At 39.8% G+C, this 16313-nt stretch overlaps 1 protein-coding gene across 1 annotated transcript in view; it reads left to right on the top strand.

Annotated features, from left to right (window-relative positions):
• Positions 1–16313, top strand: part of CIITA (class II major histocompatibility complex transactivator) — a gene marked incomplete at its 3' end in the record, with an annotated part of 58939 nt that overhangs the window by 32163 nt on the left and 10463 nt on the right. The window contains exons 5-15 of the mRNA XM_044303353.1: positions 23–94; positions 727–789; positions 1795–1857; positions 2625–2732; positions 2813–2899; positions 3850–3909; positions 6012–6149; positions 9482–11078; positions 12585–12758; positions 12922–12987; positions 14628–14708. Of these exons, the coding sequence (XP_044159288.1) occupies positions 23–94; positions 727–789; positions 1795–1857; positions 2625–2732; positions 2813–2899; positions 3850–3909; positions 6012–6149; positions 9482–11078; positions 12585–12758; positions 12922–12987; positions 14628–14708 (2509 nt within the window). The remainder of the gene's footprint in view (positions 1–22; positions 95–726; positions 790–1794; positions 1858–2624; positions 2733–2812; positions 2900–3849; positions 3910–6011; positions 6150–9481; positions 11079–12584; positions 12759–12921; positions 12988–14627; positions 14709–16313) is intronic.

Genomic DNA, 16313 nt, shown 5'->3' with positions numbered 1-16313 from the left:
TAAACATACGTCTCTTTTTCAGATATTTCAGATATTGAAGAATTAGTAAATTATACAAATGGTGATGGAAATAATCGTATGGATGATCTGCTCAGTAAGTCAAACCCTAAGGGGGTGAATGTTATAAAATTAACATCTGCAAAGTATGTAACATACTAAAGGAATCTAGTGGCATATATGATGCAGCCTCTACTTGCTTTAAGGTTTTAACCCCTTACCGACTGGGAAATTTCAGTTATTTTATGTAGATTATCAAATCATTTTCCAAGATGTTTGTAAACAGGGGCACTGTTCATGTTAATCCATGCTGATATATTCTCATTATAATATATTGCAAGCTTTTCACACAATTTTGTTTCAAAATACTTGGACATAAGGTCATAATTATGTCACTGCGATCTGATGGGAAAGGCCTGGCCCTCTTTAATAATATGATGGATTATGGGAAAACTCCTACATAATCTACCACTGGTGGGAAACCTCTGACCTGTCTGGGTTCTACAAACTTTGTAAGCATGAGACACAATAAGCTGTGGCTGAAAGGCCCGATTAGAAGGCGCATTCAACAAAAGTACATTTCTACTGTCAGCATGCAATATCTATATAAACCGACTGTAGAAGTTGTCACTGCTTTGTTCAGAAATCATATACATTTTTTGGGGTTCAGGAAAGCTATACTCAGAAAATATTATACTGTCGTTATGTAATGATCATGTTTATTTGCAGATGTATTAAGTGAAACTGGAGAATATGAAGAAGAACCAGTAACAAAACGTTCAAGAAAAAATTGTAAGTGTGCAAAAATGCTGAAAATTAACAACGAACAGCTGGATCTGTTGTCTCCAACTTGTGACTCTCTAGTTGTTGCAGAACTACAACTCCTAAAATGGCCTAAAAGCTTGCGGCTCTCAAGGCATGCTGGGAATTGTAGTTTGCAATAACTGGAGAAGCAGCTGATAGAGATTAATAGGATAGATGCTCCGGCAGAGTGTGGTGCAGTAATACAGAGTAGTTTCCAACTAAACAACATAGTGGCAACCAGGTTATTTAAAGAAGAAGTCACTCTTTGGCGTTATTTCTGTTTCGAATTTGGAGATGGCTAAAGGGGTTTGTCCAGTGGTGATTTTTTTTTCAGCACAAAACGAACAAAAGTAGTGATACGCACCGATCCTCCGCTGCTTCTGTTCCGATGCTTCCCGGGTCCCTGCTGGTAGTAACTGCTCAGACAATCACTGTCCACATAAATGACCTGCCTGAAGTGAGAGGCACCAGGAAGTAGAGAATGATGGGGGAATTCTTGAGGATTATGCCATTCTGATCTTTTTTTGTTTTTACCAGCTGAATATGTCTTTCACCTGGCTCAGAAATCTATCCTCTCTGTTAATTCTATGTGACGTAAGGGAGGTGGAAATGTATATGGAGGGTACAATATGGCATTCATAGGGCTTGTCATGTTTTTGCCTCTAGGATTATTATTTGTAGCTGAGAATATGCAGTTTTAAAAGATGTGCCTGATGAAAATACTGTTTAGTTATTTCATATATACAGTCCTTAGACTAAGGCTTAGCTCTCATACACCCCTATGGCACCTATTGTTTCCTTTACCATGAGATTTTTTTTTAATCTTAAGAATAGAAATCTAATTTGGTCATTTTTTTAAAATACAGAATCACAGTAGAGAACATGATATAATTAATCTAAGGTCATTAACATGCAGGGACATTCAGTTGTGCAAATTGCAGTGCTAACCACTGTGCCACCAATATTTTATACATATTTGTACTGTTATTCTAGGTACATTAAGAAAAAGTCCTCACGCTCAAAAATCAAGACAAAAGAGAAAGAAGAAATGTACAGGTGAATACTGAATGCAGGAGAAAAGACATGCAGCAAAAAGGAGGTCTTAGACATCTTAGTAGAGAAGGGGTACAAAACCGGCAGCCTGGGAGACAAATGCGGCCGCAATGCCATTTACCTGGCTGCGATGCCAACCACCTAGATGCAAAAATGTCTGTGTGGTATAACTAATGTAACTTTATTCTGTGGGTCACTATGATTATGATGAATCCAAATTTATATATTTTTTTCTTTCCTCCTGCCGGCTGTCAGTTTTCCAACTGCACCCCCTCTCCTCCTAAAGGATGGCTGAGATCACAGCCATCTGACTGGGGAGGGATTCTTTAACTCTTCATATCTCAGGCTAGCAGCTAGAGATATGGTCTTGTTTGAAATTGGTGATCTAAGCTTTAAAACAAGACCAGAATCGCAGCTTTATCCTCACTACATCAGGAGATAAAGCTGTTAGAAATCGGAAGTGAAAGAAATAGGAAGTGAAAAATGCCTTCACTTTCAGCTCCTATCACTCCCGACCTGATTTCTAACAGCTATATTTCTAGAGGAGATAATGGTCTGGATTTCGGTCTTAGATTGTCAGCTTTCAAACAATTCTCTACCTGCTACCGATCCCAAGATATGTTAGTTTAAAGCAGCCCTCCGATCTCTCCCTGCTGCCAAGCAGAGCTCATGTAAAACTCATAAGTGGTTACACTGACTGATTGTAGTATGTGTATAATGGATTCCCAATAATATTTATTTGTAAAGTAGGTGTATTTCTCATTCATCAGACATAACTGCATTAAACGAAAGCTGTACTGAAAATGAAACACCATATTCTATAAGCTCCACAGATGGTCCCTTCTTATTTACCCCTGCAGGATCTTTTGTAAGACCAGGTAAATGTTACACTTGCATTATGTTCTCCCAGTATTTACTGTCTGTCCAGGTGACATTATTTTCACTTTCTTTTTCTCAGGAAACACATCTTCAGGCCACCCTTCTCCTTTTACTATGGTTCCATCACCCAGTTTCCAAATTATCACAAAAATAATATTTTGCTCAGGTAATTTATTTTATATATATATATATATATTTCTACGTGTGTTTGTCTCTAAATATAGTCTACTAAATACATCTTCTATGCATCTACTAAATTGCCTTGGATTTGTCTAACTCTTAACCCCATTAACAGCCAATTTTCATTTTTAATTATTTATTTCCACCCTGCCTTCCAAGAGTCAGAACTTTTTTACTTTTCCGTTCACATATGAGGGCTTGTTTTTTGGGCCAAGTTGTATTTGTAATGGCATCATTTAATTTACCATATTCTGTATTAAAAAAAGTGAAAAGCATCTTTCAGGGATGAAAGCAAAAAACATAATTGAGTCTGTTTGGGATTACATTAAGAGACAGAGGGGTTTGGGCAAGCCCAAATACAGAAGGTATATGGCTAGTTCTCCAGGATGTTTGGTACAACAATTGCTGCTGTTTTGAAGAAAAAGGGTGGTCACACCAATTATTGATTTGATTTAGATTTAGATTTTGTTCATTTACTTTAACATAGTAACATAGTTTATATGGCCAAAAAAAGACATCGTTCCATCCAGTTCGGCCTGTTATCCTGTAAGTTGGTCCAGAGGAATGCAAAAAAAAGACTTTTAGGTAGAAGCCAATTTTCCCCACTTAAGGTTGAAAATAATTCCTTCCTGACTCCAATCAGGCAATCAGAATAACTCCCTTGATCAATGACCCAAATCTAGTAGATTGTAGCCTGAACCTCATGAACATTTAGATCTGCTGACTGTAACATAATATATACAACTTTTGTTGTTTTAAGATAAACCTGTAATAACATTTAAATAATTTAAGGAACGGCTGGAAAATCAACCTTCATGAGAAGAATTTCATAGTCACCTCAGTACTTGACAAGTGGCTTTTATTTTACTCAATAACATCCTGTTGTAGACATATACAGTACATATCTAAAATATGTAATTCTGTGATGTTTCCTAGCTCCTTCTCCTGGATTAGTACTTTCATGTCTACCAGATACGCATCCCATACCAATAACTGGTGAGTGTTTGTGTTTGAATGATTAACAACGTGCTAGATAATTTAGCAGACAGCAATTTTTTATTGTAAATGTTTATTCAGTTTTTCATATCCAAGAAAACAGCTGGAGGAAGGACATGAATTTGATTTCAGGAACCCATCAGTTGTAGGCTATTTACCATATTTTTCACTTAATAAGAGGTGCCTGATAAGGTTGTACAGGGAAATCAGAAAAAATATTTTTCATCAGACCTCAGATCAGAACCCTCAATCTTCATCAGATCCCCAAACTTTATTGAACTTCAAATCAAACACCCTCATCCAAAGACCCCTAATCTTTTTTAGACCTCAGATCAGACCCCCAATCTGTATGAGGCCTCAGATCAGACAACAAAACTTTATCAGACCTCAGATCAGACCCCCCAGTCTGACCCCCAATCTGTATCAGACCTCAGATCAAACCCCCAATCAGACCCCAAAACGTTATAAGATCTCAGATAAGACCCCAAATCTGTATCAGACCCCAAAACTTTATCAGACCTCAGATCTAACTCCAAGTCTGTATCAGACCCCCCAACTTTATCAGGTCTCAGACACCCCCAATCTGTATCAAACCTCACACCGGACCCCCCCCCCCCCCCAATCCTCATCAGACCTCAGATCAGACATAACTTAATTCTCCTGCTCTGGATGGCGCTGCCACTTTGCATTGACATAAGATTCAAACTCTTTACTCAGGACTTAGTAGAAGCACCTATGGAAGTGATCACAGGCTCCAGTCTTGGGTTTGATGCCACAAGGTTTGCACACCTGGATTTGGGGCTTATCTGCCATATTTCCCTGCAGATCCTCTCAAGGTTGGATGGGGACCATCGGTGGACAGCCATTTTCAGGTCTCTCCAGAGATGTTCAATTGGGCTTAAGTCAGGGCTCTGGCTAGGCCACTCAAGGACATTCACAGAGTTGTCCCTAAGCTGTTGTCTTGGCTGTGTGCTTAGGGTCATTGTCTTGTTCAGAGGTGAACCTTTGGCCTAGTCTGAGGTCTAGAGTGATCTAGATCAGGTTTTTTTTAAGAATATCTCTGTACTTTTCTCCATTCAGCTTTCCATAATCCAGTCTGCCTATTCCGGACGCTGAGAAACACCCCGAAGCATGATGCTGCCATCACCATGCTTCACTGTAGGGATTGTAATCGGCAGGTGATGAGCAGTACTTGGTTTCTTCCGGACATGATGCTTAGAATTAAGGCCAAAAAGTTCAACCTTGGTTTCATCAGACCAGAGACTATTGTATCTTTTACTAAGGAGAGGTATCTTTTTGGCACTGTCCCATAGATCCGATGGAGTGCTGAAGTGATGGTTGACCTTCTGGAAGTTTCTGCCATCTGCACACAGAATAATTTGAGCTTAGCCAGGGTAACCATTGGATTCTTGACCCCCCCCCCCCCCCCCCTCCACCGTCGGAAGAGTCCTGGTTGTTCCAAACTTCTTTCATTTAAGAATTATGGAGGCCACTATACTCTTGAATACTTAGAACTTTCCGTGCACCAGAAATGTTTTGTACCCTTCTCCAGATCTGTGCCTCCACACAATCCTGTCACTGAGCTCTTAATGCAGTTCTTTCCACCTTATGCATTGTCAGTTGTGAGACCTTATATAGACAGGGCAGTGTCTTTGCAAATCATGTCCAACTAAATTTACCACAGGTGTATTCCAATCAAAGTATAGAAACATCTCGAAGATGATCAAGAAAAATGGGAGGTCTCCCGAAAGCTAAATTTAAAGTGTCATAGCAAAGGTTCTGAATACTTATGTCCATGTGAAATTTTAGTTTTTCCTTGTTAATACATTTGCAAACATTTCTAAACTTAAGGTATTGAGTGCAGACTGATGGGGAAAACTTGATTTTTTTTATTTTATTTTAGTACAAGGCCACATAAAATATGAAAAAAGGGAAATGGTCTCTAGACATTCCAAATGCATTGTATATCTCATTGGGTTTAGAAATAGTTATTTAGAGCTTAATGTTATGTATTGTATACTGTACCTTAGGACCTTAAGCCACAATCTATCAATCTGTATTGGTAATGAGGAACTGAATGTTTTACCTTTTGTTTGATCTAGAACACCCTGCTCTTTCTACAAATACAAGCATCCCACCATCTCCTGATAGGAATGAATCCTGCAGTCCTTTTGCACCCAGTGCATCTGATTTGCCAAACTCACCAGAAGTGGCATCTATGTACCACATCCCCTCAATAGGTATTTTTAAGATCCATAGATTTTACCCTTACCTTTCTGTATCATTCCACATTTTGAATTGTCTTACTTGCATAGTCCTGACTCAAATCTCTAACCTGTGAAATGGGGAAGTATACCTAAAAGGATTTTTTAACTGATGACCTATCCTCTGGATAGGTCATTAGTATATGATCAGTGGGGGTCTGAAACCTGGGACCCCGACCTATCAGCTGTTTTGAAACTGCATTGGAATTCCTGTGAGCACTGTGGCCTTCTCACAGCTTACTAAGCACAACACTGTACATTGTATAGGGGCTGTGTTTGGTATTAAGACTGGGGCTGAGCAGCTCCTATGCCACGTGACCGATAAACGTGTCATCATTGGCCTAGGAAAAGTAGAGAAAAGGCTGCGGCACTGACAGGAGCTTCGGTGCCTTCTCAAACAGCTGACACCTGGGACCCCTGCTGATCAGATACTGATGACCTATCTTGAGGATAGGTCATCAGTATAAAAACCTCGGAAAACCCAGACTTTTAGGAGATTTTCAGGTGAGAGTCTGCAGGCTGGTTATATTTGAAAAGGTTGACTAGGATTATAGCAAATTTAGTGCTGTTTCTGGAAGAAAGCAGACAGCTGTTTATGGGTTGTCTGATATTGACGCTCCGCACTGTTGAACACCACCTACAGCTTGTGGGCAGGTGCAGCACTGTTTTTAGATGCAAACAGTCTTTTTAAACCTGTGGACCCTCTTTATCTACTTTATACAGAATTTGTTATATAAGAAAATTAGCATTGATAAATTTCTTGACAATACCTGTGGTTTAATTATATGAAAAACTGCTTTTTTCAGAACCATGTAGTGGTATTTTTCTGGCAGAAAGCTGGCATTTATGCCACAAACACGCTGGATCCCATTATGCTGAATATTATTATTCTGATAGTCTGCTCCTCTGCTGCAACAGACTACTGGAATGCTGAATGGAGTTGCGAACCTATTTTTTTCATGGTAATCCTTTTATGCACTTAAAGGGAACCTGTCCCCGGGATTCTGTGTATAGAGCCGAGCACATGGGTTGCTAGATGGCCGCTAGCACATCCGCAATATCCAGTCCCCATAGCTCTGTGTGCTTTTATTGTGTAAAAAACCCGGTTTGATACATATGCAAATTAACCTGAGATGAGTCCTGTCCCTGACTCATCTCACGTACAGGACTCATCTCAGGTTAATTTGCATATGTATCAAATCATTTTTTTTCCACAGTAAAAGCACACAGAGCTATGGGGACTGGGTATTGTGGATGTGCTAGCGGCCATCTAGCAACCCATGTCCTCAGCTCTATACACAAAATCCCGGTGACAGGTTCCCTTTAAGCCATGTATACAATACTATTTACAGTGCTGCCCATAATTATTGATACCCCTGGTAAATTTTGACCTAAAGTTACTTTACTTCAGCCAGCAAGTAATTTTTTGACGGGAAATGACATAGGTGTCTCCCAAAACATAATGATACGATGTACAAGAGGCATTATTGTGGAAAAAAAAAACATTTCTCAGCTTTTATTCACATTTGAGCAAAAAGTGCTTAAATTATTCATACCCTTCTCAATAATCAATAGAAAAACCTTTTGTCACAGTCGTTACCTCTGGCTGTGACCTTCTGTCTATGCTCTCGCTGCAGCTCCGTTCCTGTGTGTTTGTGGTTCTTTATGGGTTAACTCCCCTGTGTGCCTATTAGGAGTTAATCCTCTGTCTGCTCCATGGGTGTGGCCTCTCTGCTGCACCCATGGAACCTGTATTTAAAGAGGACCTTTCACTAGTATACAAACTAAAAACTAACTATCTGTGGGCAGAGCGGCGCCCAGGAGTCCCCCTGCACTTACTAGTATTCCTGGGCGCCGCTCCGTTTGCCCGGTATAGGTTCCGGTGTCTCAGCTCCGTCTGTTGTACTGGACTGATTTTTTGTAGGAGGCGTGTCCCTTGCTGAAGCACTGGCCAATTGCAGCGCACAGCTCATAGCTGTGGTCATCATTCAGGAAACATGTGTAGGGGGTACAGAAGTGCACCTGAAGAACACATTAATGGGTGTTATAGCGAGGAGACAGTGGGAGCCAGGGAGACACAGGTACTCACCCTTCCCTGCTGAGATCATACACTCCTGGACCAGGTCTGAAGTGTCTCACTTCTGCAATATTCTCCAAACTTCAAAGTTTTGCACTGCTTTGTGCCATTATTTTAATTTACTTTTAGCAAATCAATATCTAATACTATGAAAGTAAAATTTCAGTATTGCAGATGTCTAGGTGATATTAAAAGACTATAGCCTAAAAATAACAATGCTTAAAGGGGTTGTCTCATAAAAAAATATTGTTTTGAGGAACCCAAAGGAGATATACTGCACATGCACTGATTACAGAATGTACAACGCATGCAAGGGATTACAGGACCAGGCAAAAGCACAATGAAGATGCTTGGCCCTGTCAGTCAAGGGAAAGGGGCATGGCTAAGTAGAGAAAGTAGAGACATTGTGGTGCACCAACGGGTAAGGGCACGCCCTTGCAGAACTGAACCCCATTATTATTAGCATAAAAATTAAAACTAAGATATATCTTTAGTAGCAGAATGTTAAATAGTTACATAGCTAATAAGGTTGAAAAAAGACATAAGTCCATCAAGTTCAACCAAGGAATAGGTGGGGACACGAATCCCCATTTAGGCTACTTTCACACTTGCGTTCAGAGCGGATCCGTCTGAGACAGATCCGCTCATATAATGCAGACGGTGGCTCCGTTCAGTACGGATCCGTCTGCATTATAATGTTAAAAAATTTCTAAGTGTGAAAGTTGCCTCAGACGGATCCGTCCAGACTTTCAATGTAAAGTCAATGGGGGACGGATCAGTTTGAAGATTGAGCCATAGTGTGTCATCTTCAAACGGATCCGTCCCCATTGACTTACATTGTAAGTCTGGACGGATCCGCACGGCCAAGCGGACACCCGAACGCTGCAAGCAGCGTTCAGGTGTCCGCCTGCTGAGCGGAGCGGAGGCTGAACGCTGCCAGACTGATGCATTATGAGCGGATCCACATCCACTCAGAATGCATTAGGGCCGTACGGATGCGTTCGGGTCCGCTTGTGAGCCCCTTCAAACGGAGCTCACAAGCGGACACCCGAACGCTAGTCTGAAAGTAGCCTTAAATGTATTTGGGTGATAAAGGTATCATTTTAATTAGCAGGGCGACTCTACAATGCAACATGACTGGTTTAATAGGGTTGATTCTGCTGACATGTCCTGTTTAATAGCAATTGTACGTGTGTATTATCACTAACTACTTTTTAACTCTTTCCTTCAGAAATTATGAACTCATTTATAGAAGCCCAGAAACAACTATACCATAAAATATTTGCATTGGAAAGGGACTTCCAGTACACCGAAACTGCGCTTATAAACAGTAGGATCAGTCCTAAAACTGGAAAGGTTATTAGCAAAACAGCAGAAAAGGAATTATTACATTATGATTTAGCAGAAAGGGAAAGAGAGACCCTTCAACTCTTGAATCTGTTTGAGGACAAAGACAGAAAGGAAATGGAGACTAAAATTATTGCACTACTTGGTCAATCAGGAATGGGTAAGACTGTACTTGTCAAGAAGATATGCCATGAATGGTCAACTGGAAAGTTTGGTCAGTTTAGCTTTGTGTTTTATTTTGAGTGTAGACATCTGGATGTAAGTAAGCAGTACAGCTTTAAGGACTTCCTTTTCAAGCTGTCATCTTGTGCTCCAGTGAAGAACATTGATGTCTACCAGTACATTCTGAGAAATCCAGAAAAGGTTCTTCTCATCTTTGATGGTTTTGATGAATTTCAGGACCCCGAAGGTCTTCTTCATGGTTCCTTTGCAACATCGCCAAGTAAAACAAATAAAGTAAAGGACTTATTCACTGGCCTTTTCCAGAAAAAACTACTACGTGGGTGCACCCTGCTGTTAACTGCAAGGGTCAAAGAAAAACTCAATCAGTACTTGGGAAAAGTTGACAAAATTATTGAGATGATGGGATTTTCTTCCAGTCAGGTGGAATGGTACATCAAAGAGTATTTTAAGGAAAGGCCGGATTTCAGTAATGCACTTGAATGGATAAAAAGTTTCCAGTACGTGTTCACCTACTGTTATATTCCTTTTATGTGTAAAATGATGTGCTTATTTGCAGAGGAGAACTTAAAGTCTCGAAACAAAGAACTACCCTTGTCTTTAGCTGCACTATACTATGACTTGTCTCAAAAAAACTTACACGCGTCTGGTACTTGTTTTGGTGAAGGGACATTACAAAACGGCACAGTAGACTCATCATGTCTTGATTTTGAATCTGATAAAAAAACTGAATTAGAATTACAAACCCCAAAACCACCTTCTGACACTGAAAATACCATGGAGCTTATGACTTCCAGTGCTCTGGTACAGAACTTTTCTTCAGCACTTAATACACTTGCTAGTACAAAGGACAGGAACTTGGTCAGATATGTTTCTTTTGACCCTAAAAAGAGGCGAAATCAAGAAAGTTGTCCAGACGTGGTACGGAGGTTTCTTGTTGGCCTCTTGTTTCATGACAATGGAAGTCCCATTTTAAAGTTCACCAAAAGTATAAAAACACAGAAGAAAATAGCTGAGTATTTTCGAACATTGCAGCTTTCACAGCTCTGCCCCCACAGACTGCTTGAGGTTTTACACTGTGTATATGAAACCAATAACTCGCGCCTCATGCGTAGTTTAGTCGTAACACTGGATGAAGAACTTTCGTTTGTGGGCACCCGACTAACCCCACCTGATGTCTTTGTATTGAAAAAAGTTTTGAAAATGTCAAAAGCAAAGGTTTCCTTGGATCTCAGGAAGACAAGCATTGATCACAAAGGTTTAAAAGAACTTGTATGTCTAAAAAGCATTTCATCATTCAGGTATGCACGGCTCAGAGCCTCATTAACCAACTGGAATTATTCCAGTTTTTCAATTATTTCCTTTTTTTTTATTCTGAAAAAACAAATGCGTGTTAATAGTTAATAAGATAATTGTATGCCAACTGAAACAATTTAAGATTTCTCAGTGAATGATTACCTTAAAAAGTGAGTTGCAGAAAAACCCTGTTACCGACTGGATGTTGGGAAAAAAAAAATAATTTACTTAGTCTTGAAACAAAGTCCTCCAGGCAGTGAATTTACATTCATTGAGACGCTGTGTCAAATGCCCATGCCAGCCAAACCTGGTCTATTGTTCCTCTACATAGCAGTGCATTACAGAGATGTCCCCCATAAAATCTTTACTTACAGGGAAAAAATGCCTCTGTAGAATGTCAGGAGCATAACAGAATCTTTAATTTGACTCAGAGGGGCAACGCTGAGGTTTTATAGAGCCCCCGTGGCCTTAGTATTAGTTTCTGCATGTTGTTTGTTTTGGACCCCCTTCTAGTTTTTGGTTTACAAAAACTGATAGAAAATTCCATTCCATTAAAGTGTAGGAAGTTTAAAGCCCCAGTTACCCACCTGGTCAGATTATCGGGGCAGATATTGGGAACTAAAGTTCCCATGTAAATGTGCCTTCAATAACCTGACAAATAAGAAAAATGCTGTATGGTCACGTGATACATGGTTTATGCAGCACATAAAATCATCGCTTGTCGGCAGTAGATCATCCTGCTAATGACAAACGAATCTGCATGGGGATAATTACTGCATGTAAATGCAGCGAAACAAGCTGGCAATGACCAGGAACAAAGAGTATCGAGCTATGTAAGATTATCAGTATATTTGTCTAAAGCTGTTTACGTCTCCAGGATCTAATATGAGTCTAGCTGTTGTATTTCCAGTTTTGCTGGGGGATAATCAGGCCGTGACATCTTGAGTAATTGTGCCATTCTACAAAAATATGTGCTGCTGATGTCTGTTTTCTGTGCTGAACCGGAAAATTATAATAGAGACGGGACACTGGACCGCAACAAATAAGTTCCTATGTATAGCAGGAGGCCATTCACAAGGCAATGATCAGGAATGAGACAATTAGTGTCAGCTCAGTAGCCACATTTACAGCAATGATAGGTGATGTACTGTATGGGAATCAATGATTACTACGATCCTTCATCCCCATACAGTTTCACTGTCAGCAGCACATACCTGTTTACATGTGTGCTGTCAAGTAACCGTGATATTTTGTGCTACATAGGCGATTGGATTGCTAATGAGCATTTGCTCGTTTGTTGGTTGACCAGAGGCACATTACCCCGGGTCAGTAATTGTGAATGAACCTCATCAGAATTTTTATTAACCCATAACCTGCCGATGTAAACGGTCCCTTGGATCACGATACTGCTACCAAACTAGACTCAGCTGAGCACTGTGTGTGACCACAGGACATAGAGGAGTGAAATTAGTAAAAATTACATTAATAAAACATATGTTTTTTTTGTACAGGGCCTCCCTCAGTGATACAGTTAACCTCTGGAAGACATTACTAGCCAATGGACAGAATATACTACTGAAGAAGTGCATAAATAAGTTCACATTAGAACCCTTCAAAGTAGAAAGCCTGAAAGATGTCACAGATCTGGTAGCTCTTGTAGACATCCAGAATGACATTTGTAACGGGTAAGAATTTATATTGGGCTCTGTTTACATTGGCATCATTCCATTATTACAGGAACCATGATGCACATTATGTATACACTAACATCGGATACAGTTTAAACTGATGAGCCATTAGAAAATCCTTCATTTCCTAATGCATTGCATCTGTTGCATTTATTTCCAGCTCTCCAGATTCTTCACTTGACATGGAAATTCCAGCTGTAAAAAATCTGAGGAGCGTCATATTTGGGTATTGTATCTTATATAACATTGCCTAATCTAAATGGTGGACTGGGAGGGCTGATATTACACATGAATATTACTGCTGCAGTGAATGAGATGTTAACACCACACAACTTGTTATTCACAGTTTGCTACAGCACAATGTTATACTCAAGTAAATGGGTAATCCCATCTATAGAATGCAATGTGCTTTTATATTTAGCTAAATTATAATTTTATTTTTAATCATCTGTGGACCCCTCCTCCCTCAGGTCTGCTTATATTTCTATAGCTACAAATGTACTATTTCACTGAGGAAGTATTATACCTTTGCTTAAAGTATACTTAAACTTTCAGATAATGTTCCAGAATAAGTTTCCATGCGTGTAAGCATGAGTTAGAGCACTAAATATGGCCATTATGTGACCTGTATCTGCCATTTCTCCCTTATATGCTGCATTTCTAATTCTCAGTTCTATCTGAGCTGATGGGTAGAGACTAGCTGCTCCCTATAGAAAACACATAGAAACAGCAGACTCACTCAGAGGCACCGGAAGCATAGTAAAATATATAGAAGTACTGAACCATGTAGATGTGAATAAAGCACTTACTACAAGCTGCTGAATCATATCTGTCTCTCCCCGTCTGCTTGTTTCGCTCTGCACTTTTACTTCCTCGTGCTCTCTGTATAGACTTCCTGTATAGACTTCCATGGATTGATGTAACCTGATCTTTCAGTAAACAGGGCATCTGACATGTTTTTAACAAGATGGATTTCTCACAAATTTTAGAGAGAAAGTTATTTAATGAGAAAACAGCTGATAACTCTATGCATTTTTCTCCTCACCTTTACTACTCATTTATGCAAAATTGAGTGAAATTACAGTAATCCTTCACATAAATTTAAAGCAGGACCCATAATTGTCCTAGCTCTGTATGCTGAACATAGGAGAAGAGACAGCACTTTGATTCTCTCTCTTTTTGTTGGTTAAGCATTGTTCTTGGTCATTAGAGAGTAGACTTTAATAAAATGTATGTGTCACTTCTGCTGGACTAAAGGTGCTCATTCATTTATGTACTGCTCTACAGACATAGCAGTGCACAATCACAGAGAAATGCACTAGCATAGTGGACACAGATTCTGATGGTTTGGTTTTCTTCCAGAAATAGTGTCACCCCTGCCATGGGTTGTGTGTGGTATTGTAGCTCATACACTGAAGTGAATTGGAACAATCTGAAATAGCACACACAATTTGTGGACAAGCAACCTTGTTTTTTTTATCCTGGACATCCCCATAAACCCTTTGAAACACCATATGGCAGTTGAGGGATATATTTTGCATATAATCATCATAATACATCACTTGACTAGAAAAAACTTCCCATCTTAAACCACCTCTGATCTCTATTATGGTCTGTGTTCCATCCTTCATTCAGTTTTTACCCACACATCTGTGTTCTACCTTTTCTTCAAGTCTTCTTTTGTTATTTTTCCAGGATTACTTTCTTTCCTTATCTTATACAGAAATAGGTATCCGAGATTCATTGGGACAGTCACAAATTATATCATCCTGTATGGTTGTCACATAGAATATTGCAAATCATGGCGATCTCAAACAGTAATTTATGTACAGTGTTGTGTTAATTTACCATGTTCTCGTATTTTAGGCTCGGGAAGAAACATGGACAAGATGGCTTCTTGAAACTTGTGGAAATTCTTCCCAAACTACCCGCTCTTCAACACTTAGAGTAAGCAATACAGTGTCCTAGACTACGAAAAGTCTAAATTACCCATAACGAAAAACAGTGACTGAATTAAACTCAAATCATTTGTAGTTGGGCATTGTAGACTAGTGTTTCTCTACTCTAGTCCTTAGAGCACACCTGTCGGTCATAATTTGTGGATATCCCACAGAATCAATAACTGTGGTAAGTCCTAATGTATTGACACTAATTATATCCCCTGCTCGATACTAAGGAAATCCTGAAACCATGACTGGTAGTTGAGCCCTGAGGACTTGAGTTGAGGAACACTGTTGTGGACCATAAAATATGACTGCTGTGATTCTGAGAAATAAAATGAGTGATTTCTTCATGTGTGTTCCTTAAAGTAAGTCATAACTGATAAGGACCTACATATATTAGTAGTAAAATATATATATATATATATATATATACACAGTACGGACCAAAAGTTTGGACACACCTTCTCATTCAAAGAGTTTTCTTTATTTTCATGACTATGAACATTGTAGATTCACACTGAAGGCATCAAAACTATGAATTAACACATGTGGAATTATATACATAACAAAAAAGTGTGAAACAACAGAAAATATGTCATATTCTAGGTTCTTCAATGTAGCCACCTTTTGCTTTGATTACTGCTTTACACACTCTTGGCATTCTCTTACCCTAAGTTCACACCTGAGCGTTTTACAGCGCGTTCAAACGCGCTGTAAAACGCTCAACACATGAAAACCAATGCTTCCCTATGGGAATGGTTCTCACCTGGGCGTTTTACAGCGCGTACGATCGCGCTGTAAAACGCCCGACGCATAATCAAGTACTTGAGCTTCTTTGGGGCGTTTTGACGCGCGTTTGTGGCCATAGGACTCTGCAGTCAATCACACAAACGCGCGTCAAACGCGCGTTTACTATTACATAAAAAGGGGGATAAAAACGCGCGTAAAACGCGCGTTTGAGAAACGCTCAGGTGTGAAAGCAGGGTTAAGCTTCAAGAGGTAGTCACCTGAAATGGTTTTCACTTCACAGGTGTGCCCTGTCAGGTTTAATAAGTGGGATTTCTTGCCTTATAAATGGGGTTAAGACCATCAGTTGCGTTGTGGAGAAGTCAGGTGGATACACAGCTGATAGTCCTACTGAATAGACTGTTAGAATTTGTATTATGGCAAGAAAAAAGCAGATAAGTAAAGAAAAACGAGTGGCCATCATTACTTTAAGAAATGAAGGTCAGTCAGTCCGAAAAATTGGGAAAACTTTAAAAGTGTCCCCAAGTGCAGTCACAAAAACCATCAAGCACTACAAAGAAACTGGCTCACATGCGGACCGCCCCAGGAAAGGAAGACCAAGAGTCACCTCTGCTGCAGAGGATAAGTTCATCCGAGTCACCAGCCTCAGAAATCGCAGGTTAACAGCAGCTCAGATTAGAGACCAGGTCAATGCCACACAGAGTTCTAGCAGCAGACACATCTCTAGAACAACTGTTAAGAGGAGACTGTGTGAATCAGGCCTTCATGGTAGAATATCTGCTAGGAAGCCACTGCTAAGGACAGGCAACAAGCAGAAGAGACTTGTTTGGACTAAAGAACACAAGGAATGGACATTAGATCA

This window comes from Bufo gargarizans, chromosome 8 (assembly GCF_014858855.1).
Source record: "Bufo gargarizans isolate SCDJY-AF-19 chromosome 8, ASM1485885v1, whole genome shotgun sequence".
In the NCBI taxonomy this organism is placed as follows: Eukaryota; Metazoa; Chordata; class Amphibia; order Anura; family Bufonidae; genus Bufo; species Bufo gargarizans.
This window is presented reverse-complemented; position numbering and strand designations above follow the sequence as displayed.